Source organism: Carlito syrichta, unplaced genomic scaffold, assembly GCF_000164805.1.
Source record: "Carlito syrichta isolate Samal-C Ts95f unplaced genomic scaffold, Tarsius_syrichta-2.0.1 Scaffold304741, whole genome shotgun sequence".
Lineage (NCBI taxonomy): Eukaryota > Metazoa > Chordata > Mammalia > Primates > Tarsiidae > Carlito > Carlito syrichta.
In genome coordinates this window covers 81,298-92,562 of record NW_007248837.1, presented here as the reverse complement: position 1 = coordinate 92,562, position 11,265 = coordinate 81,298, and the positions used below count along the sequence as shown (strand labels likewise).

At 58.6% G+C, this 11,265-nt stretch overlaps 1 protein-coding gene across 1 annotated transcript in view; it reads left to right on the top strand.

Moving 5' to 3' along the window:
- Nucleotides 1-2,584: 2,584 nt before the first annotated feature.
- KRT80 (keratin 80) overlaps nt 2,585-11,265 on the top strand; it is a 16,445-nt gene continuing 7,764 nt past the window's right edge. Inside the window, 3 exon segments of the mRNA XM_021713772.1 lie at nt 2,585-2,904; nt 8,031-8,112; nt 8,114-8,428. Coding sequence (XP_021569447.1) covers nt 2,585-2,904; nt 8,031-8,112; nt 8,114-8,428 — 717 coding nt within the window.

Genomic DNA, 11,265 nt, shown 5'->3' with positions numbered 1-11,265 from the left:
TCAGCCAGGGACTGTGCCTCTGGGTCTCAGTTTCCTCATCTGTAAAATGAAGGGGAAGCAGGACGCGGCAGCTCACGCGTGTCATCCCTGCACTTTGGGAGGCGGAAGTGGGAGGATTGCTTGAGACCAGGAGTTCAAGAGCAGCCTGGGCAACATAGCAAGATCCCATCTCTATTTTAAAATTAAAAAACAAAACAGGAGGCCGTTGGGCCAGAGGTTGGCTCTGAGGTACCTCCCTGAGCTGCTGCTGTGAGCTCAGGGCAGGGGTCACCAGAACAGACAGGAGGAGGAGCGAGAGGGAGGGCTTGGCAGCTGGGATGGGTTGGAGGCGACCTACCTGGCATCGCTCTGGGCGCCAGGATTATCGGCCCTCCCTAGGCCTTTGTTCGGAGAGGGAGGAGCCTTTCTGCAGGAGAGGTCCTGGGTGGGGGACAAGTTTCCATTCCCACCCACTGAGACAGGAGGCTCCCCCGAGGGCAGCGGGGGACAGGGGGCTGCCCCTAGTCCCCCAAGACCACAAGTGCCCTCTGCCTGGACTGGCTGGCCAAATACACACCATGTCCCAGCGGGCTAGTGCTGAAGCATAAGGAATTGAGGTTGGACTAAAGAAAGAACTTTCTGACGTGAAGGTTTTTCTGTTGCTCATGGGTGGAGAAGGAACCTCACATCTCTCACTCCACCCTCAGTGTAAACACGGGCACCTGCTTGTCAAAACCGAGGGAAGGTGGGGGGAGGAGATACCTCCCCCATCGCTCCCTCTCACACACGTGAGCAGGGCAGAAACCCTCCCAAACTCCGTCCCTACGGAACCCGTCTGACTGCGAGCACTGCATGTAGCAGGCTTAAGACTGGTCACCAGCGGAACCTACCAGGCCAGGTAGGAGTTACGCAGGGGAGAGACAGCCCGCAAACGCTGTGGTCACACGCCGTCATCCAGTATTCCTGCTGGCCTTGTCTAAGAGTGTCAAGGGGAACTTCCCAAGGTCATCGGAGCACCTCAAGAAAACAAACCTGGGGGTATAGGCAGGGCAGAGGGGGAGGCCCCACCTGGCACTCAAATTCAGGAGGCACAGAGAGCCCATGGGGGTCCGGAGTGAGCAGCAGGCATCAGATGGGAAGTTTGGTACCAAGTTGCTGTGTGACCTTGGAGAAGTCGCTTGATGCTCCTGGCCTCCATGGCCCCCTCTGTAAATGGAAGGCACAGACCAGCTGATCCAAAAGGCTCCTGGCAACTCTTTCAGGCTACAACCCTGGGAGCCCAGGCCAGCAGCTCGGGCAGTGGTGAAGGCAGGCCTGGCCGCATGCCTGTGGTCATAGGGAACATCACCGGGCAGTTACCACAGCACCCTCATGACAAGAACAGTCCAGATTGTCCAGGGAACAGTCCCAGTTATGTCTCCTGGCACTTTGGGAGGCCAAGGCGGGAGGACTGCTTGAGCCCAGTTCTTGGTGGCCTGGGCACCGAGAGGGTAGAGGCCCCACGGAAGGCTGATGGCTCTCAGTCTGACAGGATCGGGACAAATGGAGGACCTTGATGCTGGAGGGAAGCAGGGAGTCTCTCAAGCTGTGAGTCGTGGAGGGCTTCCTGTAGGAGGGGAGCAAGGGAGGAGGCTGGAAGAGTCCAGGATGGTAGGAAGCTGAGCACCCTGAAAAGCCTAGCGAGGACAGGCAAGGAGAAGAAGAGGCAGGAGCCCTGGGCTGGACCTGGGAAGGTGAGGACCCAGCAACTGGGAGGACAGCAGGAGGCATGTGGAAGGCTGAGTCTCAGAGGAGCAGCCGAGCTCAGAGCCCTCCCAAGCTCTATCCTCATGGCAAAACTGGCCCTAACCGGAGGCCAAAGCCCACCCGAGGAGAGCAGCCGGGGTCCCGGGGTCCGTGGTGGCTCCAGCCACAAGCAGGAGGTGTGCGTCACCATGGTGACAAGGCTCCAAACACAAACCGCCTGGATTCCAGGCCTGGCTCTGCCACCGGCTAATTTTGTGACCTTGGGCAAGTTCTTTCACCTCTGTGTGCCCGGTTTCCTCATCTGTAAAATGCAGCCGATAATAAGACCTGGCCCACGGGTCAGGTCTGGGATATAATGAGTCAAAGACGTCGGGCATTTAGAGCAAGGCTTGGCGCACAGCAAGGGCCGCTCAGTCACGTGCTTGGACCCTCGAGATGGTTCCAAAGCCCATCCCCAGGTCCTCCCCACTACAGCCTCCGGAGGTGTGCTGTCCCCCAACTTCTAGCTGGGGAAACTGAGGCTTGGAGAGGCAACAAGTCCTGTGTTATGTGAGTGCTAACTGAGCCCTGCCCCGCTGTCAAGATGAGACGAGGCTTGTTGTGATGGGAGGGGACAGAGAGGCCTCCCCCACCCCACTTCCCTGGGGTCTCCCACCCCAGCCCCGGGCAGGCATGGAGCACCTACCACGTCCTTGACACTCCTCACACGCTAGTCCTCCTCCCTCGCCCAGCTGGCCCTGCCCTGGCCTCCCCTCCCCTTGCTAATTGGCTCTTCCCGGCTCATCCTCTGCTGATCTCGCCGTCTTCGAAGTGAGCAATCCGGTCGCTGGAGCTGGTGCTGGGTGGTGTGTGCAGGCCGATGAGCTGCCGCGTCCCGGGGAGGCCCCCGGGGGCGCTCGCCGGGCAGCCTGGGGCCTCAGCGCCCCAGCAGCCCGCCCCCGGCCCACCTGCCACCCTCCTGCTCGTCCAGGTGCAGGCCCTGGAGCAGCGCCACCAGCTGCTGGAGGCCCGCTGGCACTTCCTGCAGAGCCAGGACGCAGCCGCCTTCGACCTGGGGCACCTCTACACGGAGTACCAGGGCCGGCTGCAGGAGGAGCTGCACAAAGTGAGCCAGCAGCGCGGACAGCTGGAGGCCAACCTGCTGCAGGTGCTCGAGAAGGTCGAGGAGTTTCGGATCCGGTAAGTCGCACCCCGCGGGGGGCCGTGGGCCGGGACTGAGGGTGGGGATTACGCTGTGTTTGGGTGGAAGCAGCCATGCCAGACAAAGGGGAAAGGAGTTGGCAGGGTGAGGTGGCTCCCGCCTATAATCCCAGCACTCTGGGAGGCTGAGGCAGGAGGGTCCCTTGAGTCCAGAAGATCGAGACCAGCCTGGGCAACATAGCAAGACCTTGACTCTACAAAAAAAGAAAAGATTAGCCAGTCCTCAGGAGGCTGAGGTGGGAAGATCGCCTAAGCCCAGGAGTTTGAGGCTGCAGTGCCACTGCCCTCCAACCTGGGCAACAGAGTTAGACCCTAGCTAAAAAAGAAAAAAGAGAAGGAAAGACATTATGGAGTTTTGACACATTTCTTTACCCAAGACCTGTTTATTGAGGGACTAGTATGTGCCAGACAGTATTCTAAACACGGGGGCTATGGCAGTGAACCTACAGTCATCCCCTCCCAAATAGTGACCCTCACAGCAGAGTCAGTATCATGTTGGCTCCCAGCTAACCCCTGTGTGACAACCCACACCCCTGACTCGAACAGAATGTCCTCTTGTAGCTATGAACACGCTCTTGTCCACACATCACTCTGGTGATGAGAAATGATGTCACCAGCTAGAATAAGTGGGCTTCTGCTTTGGATGGAACTTCAGATTTTGATCCGGATTGGGCTGGAAAGCAGAGGGAAGCCGACAGGGTACAGGCAGGGAAGGAAGGAAGGGGGACTTGCTAGAATAAAGAGGTGGTTCCCTCTAGGGAATGCATGCAGGCATCAAGACCACATTGGAATGAGAGAGAAGGAAAACAGTCCTGACCTGCAAGATGCTTTTACAACTTGGTGGGGCAGATAGACAGACAGACCAACAGTGGTGGACAGTACATGCCAGCGGCCATGTGCCCAAGTATGGGCCTTGGACCAGGATGGGGTTTAGTTCTCACCCCACCCCTCGCTAGCTTTGTGATCGTGGGTAAGTCACTCAATATCTGCACCTCAGTTTCCTTCTATGTGAAACAGAAACAGTGATGGTTGCTGCCAACCTAAGGTGGGAGTAGGGAACTCAGCATGGCACCTGGCACTTACACGTGGTAGCTTTTCCCTCCCCTCAAAGGCTGAAGTTCTCAGCACAGAACAGGTCCTTGGTACAGGTTTGCTGGATTGAGTTGTCTGGTCTCAAAGGACAGACTGGACACTTGGGCTGCTTGGAGGAGAGGTGACCCTCTGTGGCTTGGCAGTGGGCAGGGCTTTGAGGACATACAGGCTGAGGCAGAGGAGAGCAGCTGTACCCCTGCACCTCCCCTCCTGGGTCTGGTTTCCCTTCAAGGAGGCCCCCAGCGAGGGCGAGGGAAGGACAGAGTATGGCTGAAGCCCCATGCTCTGGGCAGCCCCAATGCCTGCCAATCCAAGGGGAGGCTCACGACCTCCGAAGCAGCCAGTCAGGCAGGGCTGGAGGGTGGGGGCAGCCTGTCCGGAAGTCCAGGGACCTGGGCAGTGGCTCAGCCAACCCCTGACACCCCCCCCCCCCCCCCCCCCCCCCGAGTCCTGACCTCTCAGGTTGAGGGAAACACACAGGGCATCCTGGGAGGCTCAACATCCTGGCACCAGGAATGATCTGTGGGTTCCCCAGAGTCCGTGACCCAGTTCATCGATCCCTAGTAGGCTTTTGGCCCTCAAAGGATTAGAGAATGGCAGAGCTAGGGGCAGCCCTGGATTCTCCTTTTTAGAGAAGGAAACAGAGGCCCAGAGAGGGCAAGGCTTGTCCCAGTCACACCTAGCCTTGTAAGTCCCATCCCTGAGCCCAACCAGCCACCAGGTAAGGCTGCTCCCATGAGCCCAGCCAGGTGGTATCCATGGAAGCACTTTGCAGCTGGAAGTTCTATTCACGCACTATCTGCTGTTTTCCTCTGGCTCGGCTACCTGGTTTCCATTGCCTGCTGACTCTACTTTTTAAGCTCAGGGCCTCTCTTCTCCTCTCAGAATAGGGAACCCACCCAAGTTGGGGAAAGAGACTGGGCTTACGGGCGAGGCAGGAGGGCTTCTGAGTCTGCAGGCCAGAGCAGGGGGTGAGGGAGCTGCAGCCTGGCTGTGCAGAGCCTGGGGCCCCCGGGAGCCAGGAGAGGCCAGGCTGAGCTCTGACAGGGAGGGGCCGTGCCCTGCCTCTGCAGGGCAGATGAGATCAGCCTCTCTCCCTGAAATAAACAAGTTGGAGGGGGGGTGCGGGTGTGACATGCTAAAAAAAACGGGTTTGGGAGCTGGGAGCTGGCAGCCTGGCAGAGGACTGGGGTGGGACAGGGAGAAGGCATCGCCCCAGCCTCTGTGGCGATGGAGACTTCCAAAGGGGTGTCTAGCCCTTCTATTTACCAAGGACCAAGCAGAGGCCCAGTAAGGGAAGCAACTTGCCACAGACCACACAGCAAGTGACTCAGGGACCCACATACAGTTGCGCAAGCTGTGCACTGCACGAGAGTGCGGGGGAGGGTTGGGGGGACTGAAATCCAGGTGAGCATCAAGCTGGGTGGACTGGTGCCAAGGCCAAACACCCTCTGAGGAAGGTGGCTGTTTTCTTTTTTTCTTTTTTTTTTTTGAGTTGGAGTCTCACTCTGTCGCCCAGAACTACAGGCATGCACTACCACACCCGGCTGATTTTTTGATTTATTGTAGAGATGAGGTCTCGCTGCCCGGGCGGGTCTCGAACCCACGGGCTCAGGCAGTCCACTCACCTCAGCCTCCCAAAGGCGCGGGATTACAGGCTGAGCCACCGAGCCCAGCCTGGGGGCTGTTTTCTACTTCACACAGAGGCTGGGGGCCCCAGGATGGAACCCACTGTCCGGCCTCAGCCCAAGATTCCTGCTGGAACACCAGCCTGTCCCCTGGGCCAGGCCTTGCTCCCACCATGCACACCTGGAGGCCCTGGACCAAGTCAGACCCGGCCCAGGCAGGACACCATAAGGATGCCCCCGCCAGTCCCACGCTCCTGGTGTCTTTCTCTGCCAGGGGACGTGTTCCAAGCCACTTGTCCCCCTCTACTCTCCCTGCCCATGCTTCCCTGGGCCCCTGGCGGAGTCTCTACCTGGCGGATCTGCAAGTGGCAACCTGGAAACACAAGTTCCCCTTCCCTTCCCAGACAAGGGCACACTTGAGGGTGCAGGGTTCAGCGTCCCCAGCCCCAGGCCTGCGGTTCCCCTCCTACGGCATTTCGGGGGACAGATCCAAAGATAAACTGGGCACAGGCAGGCCCTAAGCAATTAGAAATGGACCGGGTGCAAATCAGAGAGGGGGTCACGAGGGCGTCTGGTGAGGGAAGAGGGATGGCGGAGGGCCCCGCTCACACTGCTCGCCCCAAGGTCCGTCCCCAGGCTGGCAGGACTTTGCTATCCAGAGGAGGGGGCGCTCAACCTCAGGGAAGGCCAGTCGATGAGGAGCTTCCCAGGTCCCCGTCCCCGGGGCAGAGGACTCCGCAGAGGCTCCGATTCCAGGAGGGACTTCAAGTCAGCTGAGCCCTTAGGGTTTGTGAAAGGTGCAAGGAGCCGCCCAGTCTCTGCAGTGAGGCTTCTCTCTGAGGACACCAGAGGCCAAGGCAGTGGGGCTGAGCTCCAGCGGGGCCACAACCTCCTATTTCATCCTCATGACCTCACCGTGACCATGACTGAGGCCCACACGGCAACTTATCAAGGACACACAGCAGGGAAGCCAGGATCTGGGCCCGCGCAGTCTGGCTCTGGGGCCCTATGCTTAACCACGGGGGCCTCCAAATCCTGCTCTGAGCCTCCTCATCTGTAAAATGGGGCCAGGACGGCCTCCCTAACTGAGGGCTCTGAGGATCCCAGGAGAGGGTGCAGGTGAAACACCTGGCACCTGGCACTCCCCCTCCAGTCAAAGCACTCCTGGGGCATTTCCTTCTCCCGCAGGCCTCACCCTGCAGAACAGTTTCCCTGGCCCACCTCTGCCAAGCCCTGCACCGACCTAAACCCTAGAGCCTCAACAGACTCTTGGCAGCCAAGGCGGTGGCCAGGGAGGATGTGCCCTTGACACATTGAGTCCCAGAGACCCACGTGCCCTGCGGTTGGGTCCGCAGCCCTCCTCTCCTCAGGTGGGTCAGTGGAAAAGGAGGCATGAGGGGCACCTGTCGCAGCTGGCAGACGTGGGCGACACGTGACACGCCCTGCTGGGAGGTCAGGGCCAGGGGCAGGCAGGCAGCTGTAATTAGGGCAGCCAGTGATTCAGGCACTCCCTGGAGAGGAAGGGGAAGACGGAAACCACACAATCCCACATCCCCGGGCTGGGGGAGGGCTGAGAATGGGAATTTTGAGGTCAGCAGACACCCACCCTGGGAGGCAAAGACAAACGTCTCAACTGGAGGAGGAGGGTCAGGTCAGGGATCCAAGAGTTCCATCCTCCCCACCTAAGTGTCCTCGTTCCAAACAAGAGGTGGGCGTGAGTGAGGAGGAAGCCAGACGGAGAAGCGTGGTCACCCTTGGCTGAGTATGGACCGTATGCCATATGACCGTCTGTCGTTGCATCAGAGCTGGACTTGGTCAACCCCTTACCCTACACACACTCCACACACATACGCCCACGCTTGTACACACACCCCCTTACAGACGAGGAAGCCAAGGATGGGATGGTGTCCTACCGTCTCACAAACCGGAGGGATGGAGGTGGGCTGTGGGGAAGGTGGGAGAAGGCGGGGTGTGAGCTGGATGCTCCCAGCAGACTTGACCCGAGGAACAACTTGACCGAACTTGAGATTCTCAGGGAAGGAGCAGGGAGAAAATGAAGGAACAGAGAGCCGGAGTGAAAGGGCTCTGTATAATCAGGGAAGGCCTCCTGGAGGAGGTGGGTGTGGAGCAGAGCCAGGAAGGGCGTAGAGCCACTGGGAGAGGGAGGGGTGGTCATCTGGAGGGGGTGAAATGGGGAGCCAACACCAGGGTGTCAGGGGAGAATGGACACGTCACAGAAGACGTGAGATGTCATCCACCTGGGGGATGGGCTGCCTTTTTACAAGGCATCAGGTGGGTGCCGGAGCCCCACCAAAGGTGAGTTCACCAGAACCCAAGCCCCTCCCCCCACATCCAGCTGAGCAATATCTCCCATGCCCCTTCCAGGTACGAGGATGAGATTTCCAAGCGCACCGACATGGAGTTCACCTTCGTCCAGCTGAAGAAGGTAGCCTGCCCGGCCCTCCCACCCCAGGGGCTCCCTCCTCGGGGGTCCTCAGCCCTCTTTCTCTCCAGATCACTTACTCTCCTTTATGCCCAAGCAAAGCCCTCAGAGGCGCAAGTCCCAGCACCGACAGACACACCTGTCCCCGCATTCTCACCCAGGAAGCAGAGCCTCCCACCCCGTCCCTGCCACAGGCCCCTCCCTCCCCTCTCCTGCCACTCACCACCCTGGCTCCCAACCCCAGGACCTGGACACAGAGTGCCTTCGTCGGACCGAGCTGGAAACCAAGTTAAAAGGCCTGCAGAGTTTCGTGGAGCTGATGAAAACCATCTACGAGCAGGTGAGTGAGATGGACCAGTGTCCCACCAAGCCAAGAGCTGGCTGTTGCGGGGACAAAGGATGCAGGGAAGCGAGGCATCCAGGGGAATGTGGAACCTTCCACAGCCACAGACGACTTCCAGCCACAGGGTTCCTAAACCCCTTCCCATGCCAATGCCACCCTCCTACACACCCCCTGGCCACTCATCTCATAGCATGGGGCCAATTCCCCAAAGGGCATGTTTTCACATGTGCTAGAGTGCTAGGGACATGCAGGGGACCAGGTACCTCGGGGCAGGGAGCCCAGGGTCTGCAACATATGTTCGGATTGAGCTGATCACTCTGTGATCTCTGCACTCTAACCACAGGCACCCATGGTTCCGGCTCCAATGGGCCTACGTGTCACTTTCCCAATTCTGTAAGACAGGGAAGACCTGTAGTCAGATGTCTGATTCCCAGGCAATACTAGCTTCTGCCAGAACAAAAATGGTCCAGTAAATACAGACAGAGAAGTCCTCAGCTGAGCCTGTGGTCGAGAGCCCTCACAGAGGCTAGCATACTCCAGCACAGCCCTTAGGTGGGCCCTGCGGCCATGCCCCCACTCTCGCTGCCTCCTGGGCATCCTTCAGACATGCATCCTCCTCTCTGCATCCCCTCTTTAGGGGTGAGGGGGAGCAGAGCTGACACTCTGGGGCCAAAGTCTTCTTCCACACATGCCTTCAGCTCAACTAGGAACAGGGAGAACCTTTCCACCTGCTAGGATGGCAGGGCCTGGCCACCTGTGTGCTACAAGCTGCGGCAGCACAGTCCAGGTCAGAGCAGAGACCAAAGTCACCACCACAACTGAAAAATTCAGCTACAGTGGCCCTATGGGCTGCTGGACAGTCTCATGGCCATGTCTTCTGGAAAGGGAGGTCATGGCACGCTTCTCTCCAGCAGCCCCAGCCACAGCGGGGGACCTCCATGGGACTGAGCCCTGCGTGGTCACAGAATGCATCATAGCAGAGAGAACACCACACTCTTAGAGGCAGCGGGAAGGCAGCCCTCCTTGGCAGGCCACCACTCTGGCAGCCCTGAAAAGCTTTCTGTCCCTGGCAAGGCCCTCCACAGCCGGGCCAAGCCCTGTGGGGCTGACCTGGGCACCATGCCCACTGACTGGCTGGAGAAGGGACTGGAGGCTTTTCTGCCCAAATTCACTGCGGGCCAGTGCTGCCAGGCAGACACCAGCAGAGCCAGTGTTTCCAAATCCAAGCTCCACCTGCTCACTGATGTCACACCAAGCTCAGGACTTCAGCTTTAAGACAGGATGGGTCCCCTCCCAACCCTCCCCCAGCTGTGGAGACATAGCAGGAAGAAGGTGGGGCTTAACCAGCCATCTACCTGGGCACTGTGGGAACCACACCCACAGCACTCCTCAGCCCCTGTCCCGATGACCAGGCCTGGGGACTCCCCTTGGACTTTGAGGTCCTTGGGCCGCAATCCTGAATCCACCTTTTCTAATCATTGCTGTAGCTTTGGGCAAGTTATTTCGCCTCTCTGTGCCTCAGTTTCCTCACCTGTAAAACGGGGAGAGTACTAGGAACAGCCTCATAGGATTGTGATGAAGATAACCCATGTATTCCTTTAACAAATGTCCACATGCCTACTAAGCACCTGGCACTAATATCACAGCCTGGACAAGATGGCAAAGCCCCTCCTCTCCAGAAGGATCTGAATGAACTAAGAGCTCAGGTCCTAGCAAGTATACAGAGATCTGGATGAGGACACTTCGGAGGGTGGTAAGTGCTGGGATGCAAAGAAACTAGGTGCTGGAAGGAAGGGGGAGCTCAGAGCCCATAGGCAGTGGGCTTGTGGGGGTGCAAGCAAGAGAAGACCCAAGGACAGGGAAGACCCAGTCCTGTGGAGATTGGAGATGGTGCCGGGCAGACGGAACTGCTGTGCAAAGCTTCTGGGGCAGGAATGAACTTGGTGATTCAGGGGGAAAAAAGAAGCTACTGGTAAGAGCAGACAGGGCAGGGTGGGAGCCCTGGGTCAGAGAGAGTTGTGCAGGGTCCCTCAGGCAGGGCCTCGGGCCTGAGTCAGAGGTCGGACCTTATTCTGAGTGTGGCAGGCAGCCTCGGTGGGTGCTGGGGAGGGGCGGTGCATAGGGGCTCAGGGCACGGTTGTGCTGTCGTGAGACTGTGGTGGAGAGGGGATGGCGGAGAAGGCGGCAGATGCCACAGCAGTGATTATTGCTTCTGGAAGCAGCAGGATGGTGGGTGGCATTGGACGTGCAGTTTGTGTTCTCTCTGTGTGCTGTGGCAGGCCAAGTCAGCAACACCGACCTTTGCCAAAAATATTCCCCACACAGTGGTCTCCAAGCCAGTACTGTCTGATAGAAGTGTAATGCAAGCCGGGCTCGGTGGCTCAGCCTGTAATCCCGCGCCTTTGGGAGGCTGAGGTGAGTGGATTGCCTGAGCCCGCGGGTTCGAGACCCGCCCGGGCAGGTGAGACCTCATCTCTACAATGAATCAAAAAATTATCTGGGCGTGGTAGCGCGCGCCTGTAATTTCGGTTACTCGGAAGGCTGAGGCGGAAAGATCGTTGGAGCCCAGCAGGTCGAGGGTGCGGTGGCCAGGAGCGGCCACTGCACTCTAGCCTGGGCGACAGAGTGAGACTCCAACTCAAAAAAATAAAAAAGAAATGTAATGCGGAGCCGGGTTCAGTGGCTCAGCCTGTAATCCCACGCTTTGGGAGGCTGAGGTGAGTAGATTGCCTGAGCCTGCAGGTTCGAGACCCACCTGGACAACTCGGCAAGCCCTCATCTCTACAATAAATCAAAAAATTAGCCAGGCATGGTAGCGCGCACCTGTAGTTCCA